The sequence below is a fragment of the Equus caballus genome, chromosome 8 (genome assembly GCF_041296265.1).
Source record: "Equus caballus isolate H_3958 breed thoroughbred chromosome 8, TB-T2T, whole genome shotgun sequence".
Taxonomy (NCBI): Eukaryota; Metazoa; Chordata; class Mammalia; order Perissodactyla; family Equidae; genus Equus; species Equus caballus.
In genome coordinates this window covers 21044841-21068426 of record NC_091691.1, presented here as the reverse complement: position 1 = coordinate 21068426, position 23586 = coordinate 21044841, and the positions used below count along the sequence as shown (strand labels likewise).

Here is a 23586-nt window from a genome sequence, read left to right as displayed (position 1 = left end):
TATATAGAACCTATAAAACTTTCATTAGAACATCTATAGTCTCCCTCCACACACACACATAACATAACATTCATTAGACTAGAGATTTCTTTTTCATTGATATATAAAAAGAGGCTTTTCTTCTATTATAGTTTCTGTTATTGTTTGTGGAAAGGAAAAGAAGTGACTATCTTCTGTGTATTAATTTTGCAAAAAGCCGTGTAGCGGTTACTTACTTTTTTGATTAAAGCATGTGATTTTCTGCATGGTTGGTATTGAAAAAATTGTAACTCTAAATTATCAGACAACTCAGATAATCTTGTATAACCCAAGTGCTTGTTACTCAGAAGTTTCATAAATTTTTTAAACATTAGTAAAGATACAGACTATCAAAAGAGATGAACACTTAGGAGTCGGCCCTGTGGCCTAGTGGTCAAGTTCAGCATGCTCTGCTTCAGTGGCCCGGGTGTGGTTCCTGGGCATGGACTTACACCACCCATCAGTGGCCATGCTGTGGTGGCGACCCTTATACAAAGTAGAGGAAGACTGGCATGGATGTTAGCTCAGGTCCCATCTTCCTCAGCAAAAAATAAATAAAAATTAAAAAGAGATGAACACTTCAAGAGAAAAAAGGGTAAAAGACATGATAAGGCATTTTGCTAAAGAGGTTATACATGTGATTCACAAATGTCAAGGAATTAGTGATCTCACTAATAATTTAAAATATAAATTAAGATGAGATGCCATTATCACCTGTCATATTGATAAAGATTGCTATCCGGGGTGCACAGAAACGGGCACACACACACTCTGCCAAAGGGAGCATAAATGAGCAACGCTTTCAGCGGGCAACTGACATTCCACGTCAAAGCCTGAAAAATGTACACGCTTGTCTGTGTTAGATATTTATCTGGAGCAAGAGTTGGCAAATTATGGCCCACAGACCAAATATCACCCACAGCCTACTTTTGTATGCCCTGCAAGCTGAGAATGGTTTTTACATTTTTGAAGGGTTACTAAAAAAAATAGATACATAAAAGAAAAAAAAGAAGGAATGACGTTAGCATCAGGCAGAGTCAGCTCTTCCCTTAGACTCTCCCCACTAAGATACAATGAAAAGGACACTCATAAACTAACAGAGAACATTCACATAACACAGATGACGTCTGAAAGACCCAGGCAGCCAGACACTGAAGGTGCGTGTACTGGACCCCCTGGAGGAAGTGGAAGGAGGTAAGGAGATCTCCTCTCCCTCCCCCAGCGGCAGCGACCCAGGACGCGTAGCTCTGAGAGGAGAAGGGGGCGAGGCGGTGATCTGCAGGAACACCTTCTTTCTCCAAGTCCCCTACACCCCATGGGAAAGCCCCACACAGAGGTAGCTAAGCTATTGCGGGGGTGTCTTCATTGAGCCAACACCCCAGGAGGGCAGATAGTGAGGGCAGAGCAAGAACGCCTCCAGGATCATGCAGGGGAAAGATGGCCCCCCTCCCGCTGCCTGGTGCTCCAGCTCAGTCAGTTGGCCAGAGCGCCCAGAGCACTCACACACATGACAGAAAAGCAGCAGCTTTGTGCAAGCGAGCCAGGGTTGCGGCGGGCTCAGAATACACAGCTCTTGGCACCCATACAGTGGTGGGAGGTAGAAGCTGCAACCAGATACTATCACTACACAGAGGCATAAATCCAAGCCGTCACATGGTATGAAAAAATATATTAATATTCCAGACCAAAATGAAAATGACAAGCAACCAGAAATCACTCCTGAAGGCACAGAAATTTATAATCTAAATGACAGAGAATTCAATATAGCTATCATAAAACAGCTCAACGAGTTACAAGAAAATAAGATAGTTCAATGAAATCAGGAACAAAATTAATGAACAGAGGGAATTCTTTACAAAAGAGATTGAACCTATAAAGAAAAACCAATCAGAAAGGTTGGAGATGAAACTCACAATGGATGAGATAAAGAAAAATCTGGACTCCCTGAATAACAGAGCTGATATTATGGAGGAGAGAATTAGCAGTCAGGAACACAAAAATATAGAAATGCTTCAGACGGAAGAGGAGAGAGAACTAAGACCAAAAAGAAATGAAGTATTTCTCTGAGAAAGGTCTGACTCATTGAGGAAATGCAACATATGGAATACAGGTATTCCAGGGGGAGAAGAGAAAGAGAATGAAGTAGAAAGCTAGTTCAAAGAAATAATAGCAGAGAACTTCCCAAACCTGGGGAAGGAGCTGGAAATACAAGTGAAAGAAGCTAATATGTCTCCTAATTACGTCAACATGAAAAGACCTTCTCCAAGGCACTTAGTAGTAAAACTGGCAAAGTCAACAACAAAGAAAAAATATTAAGGGCAGCAAGGCAGAAGAAAATAACTTACAAAGGAACCCCTGTCAGACTTCCAGCGGACTTCCCAGAAGAAACCTCACAGGCTAGGAGAGAGTGGAATCATATATTCAGAATTCTGATAGACAAAAATTTTCAGTCAAGAATATTCTATCCAGCAAAAATATCCTTCAGATATGGTGGAGAAATAAAAACTTTCCCAGATAGACAAAAGCTAAGGGAGTTCATTGCCACAACATCCCCCCCTACAAGAAATGCTCAAGAAGACCCTAATACCTAAAAAAAAAAGGGGGGGGTTATAAAGCCTTGAGCAAGGAGATAAATAGGTAGATAAAATCAGAAAATTGCAGCTTTCTATCAGAACAGGTTAGCAACAACACTTAATTATAACATTAAAGATAAAGGGAAAGAAAACATCAAAAATACATATAATGTCATCATTTTAACCACAAACTCACAACACATGATGGAATAAGATATGACAATTACTTGGAAGAGGAAGAGCAAAGGGATGGAATCGGCTTAGTCTAAGGAAATAAGATGGGAGCAGAAAATGAACTACCTCATCTACAAGATTTTTTATACAAGCCTCATGGTTACCACTAAACAAATACTCAGACAGAGACATAAATGATAAAGAGAAAATTTAAAAAATCATCAAAGAGAACTACCAAACTGAATTGGTAGTCTGAAATACATGGCATGAGAAACAAGGGAAATACAGAAGAAGTGGAAAACGAGTGATAAAATGGCAGCATTAAGCTCTCATGTATCAATAATTACTCTAAATGTAAATGGATTGAGTTCTCCAATCAAAAGACACAGAGTGGCAGGATGGATAAAAAAAGCAAGACCCAACAATACGCTGCTTCCAGGAAACACAACTCAGCTCTAAAAACTAACACAGGCTCAGAGTGAAGTCATGGAAGACAACACTCCAAGCTAATGGCAAACAAAAGAAAGCTGGTGTTGCCATACTTATATCAGACAAAGTAGACTTCAAGATAAAAAAGAGAATGTGAGACAAAGAGGGACAGTATTAATGATGAAAGGGACACTCCACCAAGAGGACATAACACTTATAAACATATATGTATCCAACAGAGGAGCACCAAAGTACACAGAGCAACTATTAACAAACCTAAACAGACATATTAACAACCCAATAACAGTAGGGGACCATAACACCCCACTTACATCAATGGATCAATCATCAAGACAGAAATTCAACATGGAAATAGTGGATTTAAATGAAAAACTAGACCAGATGGACTTAATAGATATATATAGAAGACTTCATCCAAAAAGAGCAGAATACACATCTTCTCAAGTGCCCTTGGAACATTCCCAAAGATAGACCATATGCTGGGACACAAGGCAAGCCTCAACAAATTTAAGAAGATGGAAATCATATGAAGCATCTTTTCCAACCAAAATACTATGAAACTAGAAATCAACTACAAGGAAAAAGCAGGGAAAGTGACAAATATGTGGAGACTAAACAACATGGTACTGAACAACCAATGGATCACTAGAGAAATTAAAGGAGAAATCAACAACTATCTGGAGACAAATGATAATAAAAATACACCACACCAACTCATACAGGATGCAGCAAAGGTGGTCCTAAGAGGGAAATTCATAGCAATACAGGCCCACCTTAACAAACAAGAAAAATCTCAAATAAGCAATCTTAAACTACACCTAACAGAATTAGAAAAAGAACAAACAAAGCCCAAAGTCAGCAGAAGGAAGGAAATAATAAAAATTAGAGCTGAAATAAATGAAACTGAAACAAACAAACAAAAAAAAACAGTAGAAAGGATCAATGAAACAAAGAGCTGGTTCTTTGAGAAGATAAACAAAACTGGGAAACCCTTAGCCAGATTCACTAAGAAAAACAGAGAGAAGGCTCAAATAAATAAAATTAGAAATGAAAGGAGAGAAATTACAATGGATACCACAGAAACACAAAGGATTATAAGAGAATACTATGAAAAACTACATGCCAACAAATTGAATAATCTAGAAGAAATGGATAAATTCTTAAATTCATACAACCTCCAAAAACTGAATCAAGAAGAATACAGAATCTGAATAGACCAAACGCAAGTAAAGAGATTGAAACCATAATCAAAAAAGTCCCCAAAAATAAAAGTCCAGGAAGGATGGTTTCTCAGGAGAATTCTACCAAACATTCAAAGAAGATTTAATACCTATCCTTCTCAATCTATTCCAAACAATTGAGGAAGACAGAACACTTCCTAACACATCCTATGAGGCCAACATCACCATGATACCAAAGCCAGACAAGGACAACACAAAGAAGGAAAATTACAGGCCAATATTGCTGAAGAACACAGATGCAAAAATCCTCAACAAAATATTGGCAAACTAAATACAGCAACACATTAAAAAGATCACCCACCATGATCAAGTGGGATTTATTCCAGGGACACAGGAATGGTTCAACATCCACAAATCAATCAATGTGATACACCACATTAAGAAAATTAGGAATAAAAACCACATGATCATCTCAATAGACACAGAGAAAACATTTGACAAGATTTAATATCCATTTATGATAAAAACTCTCAATAAGATGGGTATAGAAGGAAAGTACCTCAACATAATAAAGATCATACGACAAACCCACAGCCAACATCATACTCAATGGGCAAAAACTGAAAGCCATCCCTCTGAGGACAGGAACAAGACAAGGGTGCCCACTTTCACCACTCCTATTCAACATGGAGGTTTTGGCCAGAACAATTAGGCAAGAAAAAGAAATAAAAGGAATCCAAAAAGGCAATGAAGAAGTGAAACTCTCACTGTTTGTGGATGACATGATTTTATATGTAGAAAACCGTAAAGAATCCATCGGAAAACTATTAGAAATAATCAACAACTACAGCAAAGTTGCAGGGTACCAAATCAACTTACAAAAGTCAGTTGCATTTCTATACTCTAATAACAAACTAACAGCAAGAGAACTCAAGAATACAAGCCCATTTACAAATATCTAGGGATAAATTTAACCAAGGAGGTGAAAGACCTATACAATGAAAACTATAAGACGTTATTGAAAGAAATTGATGATAACATAAAGAAATGGAAAGATATTCCATGCACATGGATTGGAAGAATATAGTTAAAATGTCCATACTACCTAAAGTAATCTACAGATTCAATGCAATCCCAATCAGAATCCCAATGACATTCTTCACAGAAATAGAACAAAGAATCCTAAAATTCATGTATGGCAATGAAAGACCCAGAATAGCTAAAGCAATACCGAGAAAAAAGAAGAAAGCTGGAGGCATCACAATCCCCAACTTCAAAATGTACTACAGAGCTATAGTAATCAAAACAGCATGGTACTGGTACAAAAACAGACACACAGATCAATGGAACAGAATTGAGAGCCCAGAAACAAAACCACACATCTATGGACAGCTTATCCTTCGACAAAGGAGCTAACAACATTCAACGGAGAAAGGAAAGTCTCTTCATTAAATGGTGCTGGGAAAACCAGACAGCCACATGCAAAAGAATGAAAGCAGACCAGTAACTTTCGCCATACACAAAAATTAACTCAAAAATGCATCAAAGACTTGAAGGTAACATCTGAAACCATAAAACTCCTTGAAGAAAATACAGGCAGTATGCTCTCTGACATTGGTCTTAGAAGGATCTTTTCAGATACCATGTCTACTTGAACAAGGGAAACAAAAGAAAAAATAAACAAGTGGGGCTTGAGGCTAAAGAGCTTCTGCAGGGCAAAGGAAACCAGAAACAAAATGAAAAGACACCCCACCAACTGGGAGAAAATCTTGGCAAATAATACATCCGACAAGGGGTTAATCTCCAAAATATATAGAGAATTCACACAACTCAACAACAAAAAAAACAACCTGATCAAAAAGTGGGCAGAGGATATGAACAGACATTTTTCCAGAGAAAATACACAGATGGCCCATAGGCACATGAAAAAATGCTCAACATCACTAATCATCAGGGAAATGCAAATCAAAACTACACGAAGATATCACCTTATGCCTGTTAGAATGGCTATAATCACCAAGACAAAAAATAACAAATGTTGGAGAGGGTGTGGAGAAAAGGGAACCCTCATACACTGCTGGTGGGAATGCAAACTGGCGCAGACACTACGGAAAACAGTATGGAGATTTCTCAAAAAATTAAAAATAGAAATACAGTATGACCCAGCTATCCTACTACTGGGTATTTATCCAAAGAACTTGAAATCAGCAATTCAAAGAGACCCATGCCCCCCTATGTTCATTGCAGCATTATTCACAATAGCCAAGAAGTGGAAGCAAGCCAAGTGCCCACCCTCTGATGATTGGATAAAGAAGATGTGGTATATATATATATAATGGAATACTACTCAGCCATAAAAAAGAACAAAGTCGTCCCATTTGCAACAACATGCATGGACCTTCAGGGTATTATGTTAAGCAAAATAAGCCAGATAAAGACAAACACCACATGGTGTCACTCATGTGGACAAAGAGAACAGTTTAGTGGTTACCAGAGGGGAAGGGGCCTGGGGGCTGGGCACAAGGGGTGAAGGGGCACATTTATAGGCTGACAATAATGCACAACTGAAATTTCATAACATTATAATAAACTAAAAAGAAGAAGAATGTGCAACAGAGAGCATATGGCCGATAGAGCCTAAATACATACCATCTGACCTTTAGAGAAAAAAATCTGCTGACCTCTGATCTTCAAGGAAAGCTGACTGCACTACTGTTTATAAGACCAAAAGACTGGAAACAACCGCCAGGTCCCAATTTAGGGGATTGGGTGAGTATATCACAGCATGTCCAGAGTAAGGACATGTTGCCTCTGCAACACAAAAAATGCTCTCGTAGCAGAGTATTCAATATTCAAAGATACTTATGACATATTGTGATGGGGAGATGTTTCAAAATAGTTCCTACTGTAGGACTGCTTTTAAAAATAAAAGACAGAAGTTAATGTTTGCACACAAAGAAAAACATGTCTAAGAAGATATATTCGAAATTTATTAGCGGTTGTCAGTGAGTGGGATGTAGGTGTTGGGTGGGGTGCCCCACTTTGCCTGGGACCGACAGGAATTACACCCACAGGAATGAGACCTGCATCCTGGCCCCCATCTGGTTAGCAAGCCTCTCACACGCTCAGCTCAGCTCGGATGACTCTTCAGATAGCCATCCTAGCTAAAGGGGATTTCTACTTTCTTCTTTTTATTTAGCTACATTTAAAACATTTCCTCTACGGAACTTCTGTTACTGTCATAAGGAGGCCAATTAAAAATGTGTTCTCTGCCGTGTAGACAGTAAACTACGGTATGCAGGCCAAATGTGGCCCCCTGCCTGTGTTTGTAAATAAAGTTTTATTGGCACCAGCCGTGCCCATTCATCACCTGTCCTGTCAGGCTGCCTCTGCTACAACAGCAGGGCTGAGCAGCCACAACAGAGACCACATTGATCGCAAGGCCTTAAATATTTATCAGCTCGTCTTTTTTTTTTTTACTTTTTAACAGAAGAAGTTTGCCCACCCCTAGTGTAGGTGATCAGTGAGTAAAACCAGTCTTTCTCCCTCTTGGTATGGTGGGCCCTGTTTCCTGATCCTGTGAATGCCTAACATCTTATTAATCAGCCTTTTTGGCCCAATTCCTCCCAGCTCAAGTCCTCAGCTCGTCCTAAAGCTCCCAGGCAGCAGAGCTCTGGCATCCCTGCTCTCGTCTCCTGCTCCCCCAGGGCTCCTTGCCCTGGTCCCAGTTACTGGCACATACCTCTGTGACGTTGAAGGGGGCTCCCCGCAGCTTCACCGTGTGGGGGGTGGTGGGCTCCTTCTGGTGTGCTGGCCTTTCTGTCTGGGGGATGGTGAAGAACAGAAGGGCCACAGTGAGTTCCCTGCTACAGCTGCAGGAGCCGGCAGACCTGGACGCCTCGGGGAGAGCTCAGGGAGGCGCCTGCGGCCAGGGCAAGCCGGAGAATGCTGGAAAGTACTGTGCCTGCCATGGATGTGGAGACCGGCCAGAGCCTGAGGCAGGAGGTGCCAGACCCCATGTGCGCCCCTGAAATGAGGGCTGGAACCAGAGCCTGGCACGCCGCGGGTGTGCCAACAGGGACCCCAGGCTCCCAGGGGGCACAGAGGACACAGGAAGGAGACTGAGGTATACTGATATTTGTGCCCACTGATTTAGGTCTTACTCTGTGCCAGACTCTGTGCAAAGCACTCTGTAGACACCACTGTCCTACTGAATGCTTAAAACAATCTTAGAGGGATTACAGGTTCAGGACGTTTTCTCTAATTTTGGAATTGAAATAAACAGCTCTGAAAAACCTAAATTTTTTGTTACTCTTTTGGCAATAAAAGCTGCCCTGACTTGAACTCATTTGCCAGCAGAGCCTGCTCTGAGCTGACGTGTGGCAATCTAGGGTTTACATTTGTCCCACGCAGCAGGAGTCGCCGCTTCTGTGTCACTGCAGAAATAGTCATGTGGTTGATCAGCGAGCGCTAGCCAGACCCCACTGGGGCGCTACACTGCATAAGGTATAGGCGTATCTTCCTGAAACCAGAAACTTTCTGAGTTCCAGCACACACCAAGACGTGGAGTTGCGGAAACTGGCCACAGAGCCAGTGCTCTCTGAGCACCATCCTGTGTGAGAGTCAGAGGCCTCTGGAGGAGAAGTGCCTCACCCCGTTCCCACAGCTAGGCCATGTCAGAGCTGAGATTTGAACCCACGGCTCTCTGACATCACCACACTTGACATTCTCTCTCAAATATATCTTTTTAGGAGAAGAGGACAGGGTGTGGCAATTAGAGGGGCAGAAAATGAAAGGAGGGAGGGGGATGGGGAAAGAGAAAAAACAAGAGGGAGATGAAGCTGGGGCTTTGAAAAGAAAGGGCCAGGCGGGGGACGAGCTGATGCTTCACTGGGGTCTCAGGGGGATGAGGCGATGGGGACCAAAACACTGTGACAAACTGTCTCTAAGGAGAGAGGACTCCAGGTGGACACGAGGTGGCTGCCCCAAGGGAAGCAGCCACGTTTATGACCTAGGCTCCAGGGCCCGGCAGCCCTGGGTCTGAGATCCGAGCCCACCACTTCCCAGCCATGACCCAGGGCAAGACACTTTCCTCCTCTGGGCCTCAGTTTCTCCTCTATAAAACAGGACAAGATTGTCATGAGCTCCAACGACAAATGACACAGCAGGTATTGTACCTAGCATGTAGTAAGTGCTCAATTAATGTTATCTATTATTGTCGATTTTGGGCTCACATCTGTCTACACTGCCACTGAATACCAAGTACCATACGCTCACATCCATCAGCAGCTCATTTACGTCCCCCAACTCCAGAAGGCAGGCAAACTCCATGTCAGTACAGGACATAAATTCAGAGAGGGGAAGTGACTGCCCAAGGTCACACAGCAAGTGGCAGGGCCAAGGTCTGAGGCCAGGTCTTTGGCGTGCAGGGAACGTGGGTGAGTGCGAGGGTGGACGTCTTCCCTCTGCCCCCCAGCCTCCCAGGCACACCCAAATCCCCACACACCTCGGCCCTGGCCTCCGGTGGTTTCCTACTCCTAGACGGGATCCCTTGCTGTCGGCCAGACCCCGGCCCCTCTCCGTCCTGCTGGGCAGCGATGGCGCAGGAGTCCTCGTCCTCGGCCTCGCTCCCTTCGTCACAGTTCACGGCCTCATCTTCACTCTCCTCCTCCTCGGAGGATGACGATTCCGCCTTCACCATCTTGGATTTCAGGTAATCCATGTCCGACAGCTCCTTCTGCACAGCTGCCTTCGGTTCAAGGCTGCCATCTTCCTCTGGGAAAACAGGGAGGCTGCGAGTCAGCGACAGTCGTGAGCAAACCAGAAGCCCAGGACAGCAGACAGCACGGTGGTGTCACTCACGAGCGGCATGAGCACTGAGCCCAAGGCAACCCGGGGCCCTGCGCCACGCAGCCCCAGTGGGTCCTCTGAGAAGTAATGTCACATGGGGTGAAACCGCCAGAGTTTTGATATTTCACGGGCCGCAGGCTGAGAGCTCCGTGGCTCCCCGCACCAGCCCTGCTCTCGAGAATCCATTCTCTCAAATGCGGCCCGCTCGGGAGCACCTGCAGGATTATCGCTCTTTGATGAAGCCCCCATGCTTTCCAGGTGCTCTCAGGAGGAAACCCAAACTTGTTCTGCTCCAGCGTGCGGGAGCTGCCTGGCCTCTGCCCCCAGCCCCATCTCCTCCGCTCCAGCCATCCTGAACCCACAGAGCCCCCTCAAGCTCCTGCACTTGCCTTCCTCCGTGCCTTTGCCACGCTGTTCCCTCGGCCTGCAACCCCCTTCCTGTCTGCTTCCCTACTGTGTCCCACCACCTCCCCGTGAGTCCTTCGGACCCCAGCTTTGCACAGAAACTTGACCAGGCATAAAATTCACATTAAATCCATTCTCTCGCTTTAAACTACAATCTATTCCCGACCTCCACTACAGCACTTGCCATTCTGGACTGCAATTGCTCACATCCCCATGCGTCCCCCACTATACCAGGAGCCCTTCTGAGGACACAGGCTCACTCCCTCCCCTCCTCTGAGGCCTCCCCTGAGAACTCTCCGGTCCCCTTTCCAGCTTTCCCTCTGTGGACAGGTCTTCATGTAACACACTAACAGTGGACTCCTCTCTTTGTTCTTTCTCTCCCCCGACGGGGATGACAGCTCCACACGAAAAGGTTCTTCTCTCTTGCTCACTGCTTTATCTCCAATGCCTAAAGCAACACCTGGCATACAGAAGGTGCCCTGTAAATATCTGACTGACGGACTGACTGAGTGACCAGGGCCGGTCAAGGCCTAAGTTCCTGTCGGTGGGCTCATGACCCCAGCAGAGGCAGTGTCTGACTCGCCATCTCCTGTGCCTGGCACCGAGGGGCCCCCTGTCACACACACACACGGCCCGGGTGCATGCGGGGGCACGCACTGCAGCACGGAGCACTCACGTGCGCGGACGCCCTTACCTTCCGGGTGCTCCCCGGCTCCCTCCTCCTCACTCTCCTGCCCCGAATCGGAGTCGAAGTTCAGGTAGTCGTCGGCCGGCTTGCTCTTCCCTTTCGAGGGCTCAGTGTCCAGGGCGTCGTTGGCCCAGGTGGCTGTCTGCGTCCGCTTCTGGTGAACTGACAGGAACTCCTGGAACTCGCCGTCTTCCTTCAGCTGGTGGCACCGGAGCGGGCAGCAGGGGAGCAGAGAGAGGAGAGAAGAGGCAGAGAACGTTACAGTAGGGCTCACCCTTCCTGACTCCCAGGAGGCAAGAGCATCTTCTGAACTCGTTCCCCCTGTCTCTAGAGGAGCCCTGGGGTCAGCTGGGTCAGTCCTGGGAGGGCAGAGTGGCCTCTTCCTCAGACACGAAGACGGTGAAGCCACAGAGACGTGGCAAGGGGAGACGAGAGGATGGCTCTGCCTGCTGGGCCGGCCTGCTACAGCCCTCCCAGGACCACCCCGGGTGCCCCCCTCTGGGTCAACAGCACAGACTCACCTTCTCCAGTTCACCTGCTGCCTTTGTCTTCTTGTCATCCTGAAAACAGAAGGTGCAGATAGTGAGGGTCCCAGGTGACGGGCAGGGAGACGGAACCAGACTGCCCTGGGAGGCCCGCCTTCAGGAACCATCCGAGAGGGATTCTCCAGTCATTCCACTGCCACTGCCCTGCCCTCCCGGGGATGACTGCCCTGCTGATACTGGGGACGCAGGCAGGAGTGGCCTTCACGTACTTTCTTAGTTTCTGGGGGGACGGAGTCTTTGTCTTTTGAAGGCTGCTTGGACTGGCTGGGTTTCTGGGCATGTCTGCTCCAGGCTCGGGGCTTTGTTGGGTCCCCAAAGGACTTGCAGAACTCCACCTGCATGGGAGAGAGAGAAGGAGGTGGTGATGGTGACACCTGCCACGGTGCCAGCACGGATGCCGCCCTTCAGCATCTGGGAGCTTGGGCTTTTTAAAAGGCAGCTGCCACTTACTGGCTAAGTTGGTTAAAGCAAATGACTTACCCTCTCCTAATTCCGGCTTACTCCTCCTTAAAGTCATTATAGTCATTAACATTTACCAGAGAATTCCACACATCAGGTACTGTCTTAAGAGCTTTGCAAGCACACACAGCCTCCCAACGTGGCCGTGGGAGCCACTCCTCTCCCCACTTCTCAGATCGGGAAACAAGCACAGAGAAGTTCAGGAAGTAGCCCCGGGTCACCCAGCTAGAAAGTGACAGAGCAGAGACTGGAACACAGGGGCCAGGCTCTGGAGCCTGAGTTCGTAGCCACCCACTCCACCGGGCAGCTGAGAGGATGGAATGAGATGACAGAGGGCTGGCGAAGGCAGTGCTGAGCTGACAGCTGCCAGCATCACTGTCATCACCGTGAAGCGAGCCCGCCTGGCTCCAGAGAACATGAGGAAAGGGGTGGCCTGTTTGGAGCGTGGCAGAGTGCTGACAGCTAAGGCCAGGCCCACTCCCCAGGGTGGCTTTGTGAGACCTGGTCCTGCTGGGGCCGCAGTGGGCATGGGCACATCCTGCCAGTCAAGGGGGATGCTGGCTGGCCACCTCGACCCCTGGGGAAGGGGCTGCCATCTCATCATACCCCTCTGTGTGGACTCTCAGAACAGTTCTGCTGTTTCTGTAATAATGACATGTGCTCGCTGTACAAAATTCAAACAACAGAGGAAAGGGGAAAAAAATTTGTTTTGTCCCCACTTCCTATCACCCAGAGAGAAGAATTACTATTTTAGTAACAATCCTTCCATGGCTCTCTCTGCACACATCATACACATATGGATTTAGGGACACGACTGTGTATAAATGGGATCACGTGATATGTACTTGTCCAACATCTTTTTCTTCTCAAGAAAGTGTTACAGGTGTTTTACCAAGCTGTTAAATGCATGTGAGTGACCTCCTCCTCCAGGGAGCTTTCCTGACCCCTCCCTGGTAAGAGAAGGGGCCTCCTCTGTCCTCCATCAGTCCCTAGTGCTTCCCCCGTCACGCACTGATGACCCTGCCTGCGAGCAGTCTGTTTACCTGACGGCCCCTGCCTGCCTGTGGGCTGCTAGCTCTGTGAGTGAGGACGGGGACCTGGGGTACCACATTGCTCTAAATTCCCAGCATCGAGTGGGTGCTCACTGAGGGCTTGCTAACGGGTGAGTGAATAAATGATGCAGACCAGTGGTTCTCAAAGCGTGGGTTTGGGACCAGCAGCATCGCATCACGTGTGAGCTTGTTAGGCATGCAAGGTTTTGGGGCCCCCACATACTGAATCAGGAACTCCAGGCGCAGGGGCCCAGAGCTTTAACAAGCTCTTCAGGGCATTCATATGCATGGAAGTTTGAGAACCAGTGAGGAAGACCAAAGACGTCACAGCCAGAAAGAGGACAGCCTCTGGACTTGGGGGTAGAAGGAAAAATTAAGTGGCGTCACTTTCAACGGGGAGGCAGGGGCGAGATTCGTGCTGACTCACTGTGATCCGGGAGGTGTCGATAAAACTCTTGTTGAAATGGTTCAGTGCTGTTTGGGCTTCTTCCTCGGACTTGAAGCCGATGAAGCCAAACTTGCGGAACTTGCCATCTTTGGTGAACTTCAGGCTGCAGTCCGTCAGCGTGCCAAAGGCGGAGAACAGCTGTCTGAAACGCTCCTCCTTCATCTAAGACAGAAGAGGCGCAATGAGGGAGGAGCCGGGGAGTCCTCAGAGCCTAGGGGACAGAGCGAGCTGGAAACCCGAGGCCCTGGGATTCCCCAGGGTGACCTCAGATGAGGCGGTGGCGGAGTGTGCTTTGTCTGGCTTGAACACCTGCTAGCTCGTGGCCTAGAGCAAGTCCCTTATTCATGTCACCAATGAGGAAATCAAGACTCCGAGCGGCTGCAATGAAATCTTCCTACCGTCTGGGCTGTCAGGAGGATAAGGAGACCACTTATAAAAGGAGCCCAGCATGGTGGCTGGTACACAGTAGTAGGTCAGAATAAATGAACGTGGTAAGGTGTACAAGTGTTTGCTAATTGTGGTAGACAGACTGATGGAGGCCCCCAAAGGACGTCCACGTCCTAAACGCTGGGAGCTGTGAATATGTGACCCTTCTTGGCCAAAGGAATTTTGCAGATGTGGTTATGTTACAGATCTTGAGATGGGGAGATAAGCTGGGGTTAGCCAGGTGGGCCCAATGTGATCACAAGATCTTTGTAAGAGGGAGACAGGAGGGTCAGAGCTGGAAAAGGCATCGTGAAGATGGAAGCACCAAGAGACTGGAAGATGCTGTGCTAGTGGCTTTGAAGATGTGGGATGTGACGAAGAGCCAAAGAATGCGGGTGGTCTCTAGACGAGTCAGACCCCCCCCTACAGTCTCTGAAGGGACCACAACCCTGCCAACACCGTGATTTCAGGATTTCTGACCTTCAAAACTCTAAGATAATAAATTAGTATTGTTTAACCCATGAAGTTGGTGGTAATTTGTTACAGCAGCAATAGAAAACTAATACACTAACATTATTATTACTATTATTTGGTCAAGGAGCCCCACACTATGTAAAACTGGCTCCTGGCTTCCACCATCCTCTCTCCAGCCTGGCTCCCCTCAGAACTCAGTGAGTTTCCTAAGCAGATATGGGGAGATTTGTGTGTGTGTGGCAGTGGGGTTGACGGGGCACCAAGCACCCCACAAACGGCCAAAACAAGCTCTAAAAGTCAAGAAGCTAGAGTCCTTGGCAGCCCAGTAGAAAGGAAAAAGACATTTTCTGAGGCAGGTTCTTAAGGACTCTGACCTTACTGAAATCTCACAGTCACTCTGTGAGTTGGGAATTATGACATGCATTTTGTAGAGAAAATGGAGCTCAGAGAGGATCAACGCTCTGCTCAGGGTCTGCAGAATCAGGGTTTGTGACTCAGCTCAGGTATGGAAAAGGCAGTGGCTTCACCTTCCCCATTACTGGGAGAGACCACACTCGAGTGTGACCCCATCAGTCCTCTGTCAAAGACCTTCTGGTGACTTTCTAACAACAAAGGCTCAAGAACAAGCACTCAAGGTAACACAGGGGATTTTCCACGATCTGGCCTCGACCCAGCTCTTCAGCAGCATCTCTTCACAAATTCCTCCCAGGCTTCTCTGCTTCCCACCTCTGAGGTTTTTCTACCATTGTTTCCTCTGGGTGAAATCACCCTGACAGACCCCGGCTAGCTCCTCCTCCTCCTCAGCTCAATCATCAGCTCCCCCAGGAAAGCTCTCCCAGATTCCTCAGGTGGGCCAGGTACCCAACCCGTCTGTGCTCACAAGCACCGGTTCATACCTCAGTCCCTGCACCTCACATCACAGTGATCCAGTGTCTGTCTCTGCTGCTGGACCGCAAGCACCGTAAAAGTGGGGACTGCATCTTACCCATTGCTATCTACAATGTCAGCAACAGAACAAGCCCTTGCTACTAAACGTCTGTCAGGAAAGAGCTAAGAAAAGGGCATGCAATCAGCTGAGAGAGAGAGGATGGTGTAGTGGTCAGGAATACAAATTCTAGAACCACATCGCTCAATTCAACCCCTGCTCTACGAATCACCAGCTCTGAGTGACCTCCGGCAAATCACTTTACCTTGCTGTAGCTCAGTTTCTTCATCTTTAAAATGGGCATAATAAGGGAACCTACCTCCTAGGGTTAGGGTGACGATTAACTCAGTTACTTTACCTAAAGCACCTGGAACAGTGCCTGGCACATACTAAGCTTTCCAAGTATTAGCTACTATTGTCTTTATTAATTTAATTTTAATATTAACTAGTTAATTGGTATTTATTAATTTAATATTGTTTTTATTAATTCTCTCATTCATCGGACAAGACAGCCAATGGTAAGAGAACCAGCCAACGAGACAGAATGAGAAGCACAATGAGACGGAAGTTGGGAGGCGAAGAAGGAAGGGCAGCCAGGCTAAAATCCTCATCCACCAAAGTCAGGCATCAAGAGACCCCGCCTAAGGAGGATGGATGGATCAATGACATATATTTGGTAAAAGTATACTGCTGAGGGTAAACCATGGAAGAATTAAAAACAATAATATGATAGAGACGGGAAGGGAGGAATAGAGAAGCTAGGTTCATCTTTCACAGTGGGCGGTCAGCAGATAATCACTGAGGTATATAAACCAAGAAATGGAGAGAGCACACTGTTTGGACATAGAGATGACTATGAGGAATCCTAAAAACTAACTATTGAGATGGTTACACCTGGAGAGAGATGGGAGGTAGCATGGAACCAAAGACTTTGCTTCTCGTTTTCTACACACTGTACTGTTTGAATTTTTTAAATCATGTTATAGGTCCCCCACAACCTGCTGGGGGTAAAAAAATAAAGTTAAAGAAACACAAGAAAGCATAAATGGTTTCGTGTTCTCACTCTTTCTAAGGAGGGAGGCTCCCGGGGGGCAGAGTCAAGAGCACAGATCCCTCATGCCATCCAAGGGCACATGCTGTATTTTGGGAATGAGCTTACTGGCCACCCCAGTGGTGTGGGAGCTCTCCACCCAAAAAAAGGCATAGCGAAACAGGTAGGGATGGACCACTCGGGCGCACTGCGTTCAGTCAGCTGGTACCACACATATTCATCTATTTCTTCACTCATTCATTCGGCATGTTTCTACTGAATGCCTACCACGTACCAGGCTCAGTGCTGGGCTCTCGGGGAAGAGAGACAAGCATGAGTGAGTCGCGTCTCCCTACTTACTGGATAAATGGTTCACACCCACTCAGTTTTCTTAAACAATTGCTCCCTACCCTAAAGGCGGGACTGGAAATTGGAATGCAGGTCCTCAGCCTAACGCTCCCCACACGCCTCCCCCACAGTCTCCTGAGTGGCAGAGAAATATAAATACAGTGTCTGATCCAGCCACGTGTCAACAACAAAAAAGGGGTCGGACGAGAGGGGCTGTGGGAGACAGCATCCAGCACAAGGGAGTGGGGGAGGTCTCCCTGGGAAAAAAGTTGTCTGGTTGGGAGTCAGATACCCACGGGCCGGCTGTGAAACCTTGAGCACTCACTATCCCTCTCTCCCAACTGTCACAAGGGGACTTGCCGAAGATCCTACCCCTTTTGCGTTCCGAATCCGCCCGCAATGCTGCCCCAGAGCCAAAGCCCCTCGATTCTCCCCAGCCACCTCCGTCTCAACCCCAGCTCCCGGCTGGTCCCAATTTCAGACCCCCAAGTCCAGGCCCTGCACTCACCCCGTTCGGGAGGTTCTTCACGATCAGTCGCGACATGGCGCACGGAGACCGCTGTTTAAATTTCCGCACGAACGGACAGCGTCTTCCGCCAACAACTTTCACGCCACCGCTCTGGGCGCCGCCATCTTTGGCCAGGCGAAACTAAGTCACGTGCTCTGCACGTAGGCCTGCCCTTTCCGGAAGTAGGCGTGGCCAAACAGGAGCGGCCCGAGGAAATCACTCCCCCCAGGGGGCGGGCCTGAGCGCTTGCATTCTGCGCAGGCGCAGGCTATTGGGCGGTGCCCGGAGAGAGGCCAATGCAGGGGCTGAGTCGGCAGAGGGAGCTGAATGCTGACATCGGTGCGGGCTGCGCGTGGCCAGCTCAGCGAGCGCTTCGCAGACTAGCATATCCTTTCCTTTACTATTTTATCTTACTTTTGAGTCTTAAAACGGGACTCTTAGGGAAGATTAGGGATTCTTGCCTCCCTTTTAGAGATGGGGAAACTGAGGCTCCGAGAGGCTGCCAGTCACCGTGAATCAATTACTGAGCATCACCCGTGCTTATTAGAACGTGTACGGTGGAAACATCTCCATCTTGCGGGCGGGCAAACTGGGAAGCAGGCGAGTGAAGCAGCTTGCTCAAAGTCGTCTAGCTATTAAGTAGTATTAAGTATTGGATAGTTTTAAGTGGTAGGATTACGGGGTGTATGGCTTTCCTAGGGCTACTGTAACCAATAACCAGAAATTTAGTGGCTTAAGACAACAGAAAGGTGTTCTTTCACGGTTCTGGAGGCCAGAAATCCAAAATCAGGGTGTCGGCGGGTCTGCGCTGCCCCAGGAGTCTGCGGGGGAGGGTCCGTCCTTACCTCTTCCGGCTGCTGGTGGTTCCAGGTGTCCTTGGCTTGTGGCTGCATCGCTCCAGGCTCTGCCTCTGTCTTCACCTCCCCTCTAGTGTCTGAGTCAAATCTGTCCTCTCTCCTCTCTCTAATTAGGACACCTGCTAGTGGGTTTAGAACCCATCTAAAATCCAGGATGATCTCATCTTGAGATCCTTAATTTTTAGGTGTCCAAATAAGGTCACGTTCATAGGTGCCAGCGATTAGGACGTGGGCATACCTGTTTAGGGGGCCGCTGTTCAACCCACTGCATGAGAATTTACTGCTTTGTAGTAGGTTCCTTTGAAGATCACATTTCGCCGTCTCCACGTCTTAGGTAGACTGCAACAAAAAGACACACACACACACACACACACACGCAAACATGTGCCCTCAAGCCGAGAGTAGAGGACTTAAGGGGTCGCTGTGTTTCAAAGTCATTCGTTTACTCAACAGATATTTATTGATATGTATGAAAGCGCTCTTAATTAAGTGACAATTAGAGGGTTGTTCTCTGCACACTGTGACCCTGGTCAGGCGGGCTGTAGCAGGCTTTACAAGGCAGCTCTGAGATATTAGGCTTTTATGAGAGGGCATGTGGGCTGCCCAGCCTGTCCTGGCTTCGTATACTTTTATTTTATTATTTTTATGAACTGCCTTTATTAAAATGCGCGACTTAACGTAGGCTTCCAGAAAGAAATTCACAAATCAGAAGGTCTTTCAAAAGTATTAAAAGAAAGTGGAATGCTCTTTGCCAATCGGCCCGTCCCAGTAAAATATGGTCGCCACATGTCGGGGAAGGACGGACCGTTCCTGGGCTGCGTTCACCGTGCATTCAATAAACAGCCACGTGGTAACATTATTATTCGTCTTCCTGCTCTCCTGCCTCCTGGTTTTGTCTCTGCCTCTGTCTTTCCCAGCAAATATAATCCGGGGGCACCTGGACCCCGCCTGGCTGGCCTCTCTGATTACGCCCAAGGATTAAAAAACAGGCAGGTGTAAGTCAGCTCCATCCACGGCCGCCTTCACGAGTGTGTTGGGGGGAAGCTGTGGGAAGTTGTGCCTGGATCCCAAGGAATTAACTTCCAACCAGGGACAGGCCAGCGGTGGGGGAAGATCTCGAAAAGGGTTAGTGAAATACTTTTAAAAAAAGATATTTTGAAAATTAAAAGGATTTGAGAGGTCAGTATGTCTACATGTGGAATTATCGCCAAGTACGTTATAAAGGGCAAAACCAAGGGCAGAAGCAGCTCCCTTTGGTGCAGAAAAAACTCTCTCCGCCTCCTTGCTTCTCTATCCAGCGAGCAAACTACGCCCTGGGCCAAATTGGGCCCACCGCCCGATTTTATATGGCCTGACAGCGAAGAATGGTTTTCACATTTTTAAATGGTTGGAAAAAAATATCGAAAGAACAATAACATTTTGTGACTCATAAAAATGATACAAAATTCACATTTCCATGTCCATCAATAAAATGTTATTGGCACACAGCCACGCCCATTCTTTTATGTCTGGTCTGCGGCTGCTTTTGTGTTGCAACGGCAGAGAGGAGAAACTGCAACAGAGACCCTACCCTGGCAACACTGCGGATATTTACCGCCTGGCCCTTCGCAGAAAATGCTTGCTTATCCCCTAGCTTGGCTGTTTCTGGGGGAATAGATGAGAAATTGGTAACAGTGGTTTCCTCCAGGAAGGAGAACAGGATGGCTGGAGAAAGAGAGGTGATTGCTGCTGGGGGCATGTCTATTTTTTGAAATCTAATATATTTACCAAAAGAAATATTGAGGCGGAAGCTGGGCTTCTCAGGGCCCATGGGATGGGGACTTGAGACATTTTAAATGGAAATGGTGATGCCCAAAGGCATTTTAGGCATCAATTATTTTACTGTTCAGAAGCGCTTTCCAACGGTAGATCTGACTACATTGGGTCAGAGTGCTATCAGGGAAGGCTTCCTGGAGGCAGCAAGCCTTGAAAGCTGGAAATTGACACATATGGAGGGTTACATGGAGAAGGGGGTTAAGGCAATGGTGTGATCAAGTTGGGGACGAAGAACTGGGACCCCACATCTTGCACATGATCACTCATCCATGTGTCAACAATGTTGTAAGGTAGGTATTAATTATGCTTTTTTGTTTGTTAAGGACAGGAAAGTGCAAAGGTCACACAGCTCAGAAGTTACACAGCCGCAATTCCAGTCCAGCTGTGATAGATCCAGCACAAAAATGTCCCCTGCCTTTATCCACATCCGTGGCAGGAGACTTTGCAGCTCTTCCCATCAGGAGACAGAGCCTGTTTCCCCACCTCTGGCATCGGGGCTGGCCGTGTGACCTGTCTGGAGCAGCAGAATGGGGCAGAAGCCTAGGCCACGAGGAGCATGCACCTCCTGACAACAGACCCAGGTTGATCATCTGGGTGACGAGAGGCTCCTGGTCTGGTCACTCCCTCGCCCACGGCGACAGCTGGCCATCCACGGAATGTGTGGGTGGGGCCATGCTAGACCACCCAGCCCCTTGCTCTTCGGCCCGCTGACCAGAGACATCTCTGGAGCCCAGCCCAGATCCGCGGAGCCCCAGCGTACTCAAGCAGCACCAACCGGCTGGCTGTGGCGGTGAATTTTATGAGTCAACTTGACAGGGCCGTGGCTGCCCAGCTGATTGGTTAACCGTCATGCTGGGTGTGTCTGTGAGGGTGTTCCCGGAAGAGAGTAGCATGTGAATTGGTAAACTGAGGAAAGCAGATGGCCATCCCAGCCTGGGTGGGGCTCAGCCATCCCGTTGGAAGCCTTAGGAGAACAAAAGGTGACATGAAGGAGAATTCTCTTTCTCTGCTTGTCTTTAAGCTGGGACATGGGTCTCCTCCCGCCTGCGGGCTCTGACTGGGACTTGCCCCTCCCCTCTCCTGATGGCCAGCTTGTCACCTGCAGATGGTGGGATCTCAGCTTGGGTCACTGCGTGAGCCAATTCCTATAATACATCTCTCTCTCTCCTATGTGTCTCCTATTGGTTCTGTTTCTCTGGAGAACCCAGGATAATTGGCTGACTGTAGACTCATGAGCAATAACAGGTGCTAACTGTTTTAGGCCCCTGGGCCATGGGCTGGCTTGTTGCGCGGCAATAGCTAACTGATACACTGTATCTGCCTGTGGCCTTGGAGCTGCCCCATCGCCTTCCGTGCTCTGTGGACCTTTCTCACAGGACAGGTTTCTTCAAACAGCAGCTCATCTCGGGCTCCTGACACTTTTTAGTTTAATACAATTCAGCAAATATTTGAGTGACTCTGCTGCCAGGTACGGGGGCTATAGCAGTAAATATGAAACTTTCTGCTGCTGTCTCTTGGAACTTTCTGCTCATGGGAAGCCGATGTTAGACAAATAGTTACAAGTGCAGTGAGCATTGTGAGAAGTGGGCTACAGGCCCTATGGGGCCTGATTTAGGCTGGGGGTCCAAGAAGGCCTCTCAGAGGAGGGGGTTTGACAGCTGTGCTCTCAGGCAAAGGCAAGGGGTGGGGAGGAGAGGGTACTTTCCAGCAGAGGGAACAGCGTGTGAAAAGCCTGGAGGCAAGAAACAGCATGTTGAGTGGTCCACGGAAGGTTTGTGAAACCCCAAAACTCAGCCAGGGGATGGCCCTGGGCTCAAATCCTAGCTCATCACATTCAGGCTGCGTGATCCTGGCAAACTTTTCATCTCTAAGCTTGTTTTCTTTTCTATAAAATTGAGTAGCAGTAGTATCCAGCTTCCAGGCATGTGGTAAAAATAAAATATAATATGCATAAAAAACAGCATTCAGGATTACCTGTAAGTATATTTTCACTATAATTTTACAAACATTTTATCAAAAAACAGCTCAACCAACACCTATGTATCCTCACCCAGGTTCACTGAATATTAACATTCATTCATGTCATTTGATGGACGTGGCTCTTTATATATGATTGTTATTACAAAACCATCTGCAGATACATGGCAGACACCAAGGCCATTCATCCAGAAACACTCCAGTGTGTATCTGATACATCACCACAGTGCAATCATCAATTCGGGAGATTTGATATCAATCCAATACGTATCCAATAATGCATACCCAAATTTCAACGAATGCCCCAATCATTTTTTTTCCTGACTAATGATTCAGTCTGACACATTGCAATCTCCTGTCACATGTCTTTAGACTCCCTTAATCTGCACTGTTTTATTTGCAGAATTTCCTCAGCCTTCCTTCAGGACCATGAGCTTCTGAAGGCTCCAGGCAGGCCGTGTTGTAGGATGTCTCTCCTGGGGTTAGAATGCTATTTCCTTATGGCTGGATTCAGGCTGTCATGTTGATTTGTCCCAGAGTGGGGCACTGACGGATGGTAACCAGTCGCCTGGTTAAGGGGCTGTCTGCCAGGTCCTGCTCTGCAGAGTTTTAATTTTTAGCAATTTTGCCAGTGTGTAGAAAGGCTCAGAAATAGTCAACTTTAGTTTTTATCGGGACGCACACGTCCTGTCTTCCTATCCATTGACACACAGGGAAACTGAGGCTCCGAAGAAGGAGACACTCGCTCAAGAATACACAGTAGGGACCAAGGTCAGATTGGAGTGGGTGCCTCTTGCTTCTCCCTACCTGTGGTCACCCCCAGGGGTCAGGAAGTGGGGGCAGCAAGGGGGTGCGGGAGACCATTGCCCTGGGTGTCGCCACCTGGCACCTTCAGTCTAGCCCCAGCAGTACACTGCCCATCACCCAGAAGCCCCTGGGAAGAGCAGCCTTGAGGGACACAGGTGCCAGGGTGACTTGAGACAGGAGGCCAGGTGTGCACCAGCCTCAGCCACACCTGCACATCAGGCAGCTCACCTGTGACAGGTGGCAGCCGAGCCCAGCCCCCCCCCACCCCACCCCATCGGCCCTGCTGGGGTATGGGGGTCCCTCCTGCTGTCAGAGTGGACCATAAATTTTCACCTGGAGACACAGCACACATCACAAGTCATTCATCAAACAGCCTGTGGCTGGGAAAGGCTGACCATGTGCTAAGAAGACGAGCCAAAGGGGGTCTTCTCCCGGGTTCTGCGGGCTCCGAGTTCCAGCGTCTGTCTAATCCAGGCTGGCTGCCATGCTGGCCTGGGGCCAGGCAGGTGATCTGGGGATGGGCTGGGGGTAAACCCAGACCCATCCTTCCTTTTCTTTTCAGCTGTGCTGCGGGCA

General features: G+C 47.7%; 1 protein-coding gene across 4 annotated transcripts in view; it reads right to left on the bottom strand.

Annotated features, from left to right (window-relative positions):
- RBM19 (RNA binding motif protein 19) overlaps positions 1–17817 on the bottom strand; it is a 129418-nt gene extending 111601 nt beyond the window's left edge. For 3 of the 4 annotated variants that reach the window (XM_070275444.1, XM_023647108.2, XM_070275445.1), the window contains exons 1-7: positions 17555–17742; positions 13823–14005; positions 12094–12219; positions 11861–11899; positions 11346–11538; positions 9903–10171; positions 8139–8219 (exon numbers count right to left, since the gene is read on the bottom strand). In XM_070275444.1, the coding sequence (XP_070131545.1) occupies positions 8139–8219; positions 9903–10171; positions 11346–11538; positions 11861–11899; positions 12094–12219; positions 13823–14005; positions 17555–17590 (927 nt within the window). In that variant the 5' untranslated portion in view covers positions 17591–17742. Of the gene's footprint in view, positions 1–8138; positions 8220–9902; positions 10172–11345; positions 11539–11860; positions 11900–12093; positions 12220–13822; positions 14006–17554 lie in introns of all 4 variants that reach the window. The other variant, XM_005612586.4, reaches the window with a different exon arrangement.
- Positions 17818–23586: the final 5769 nt, after the last annotated feature.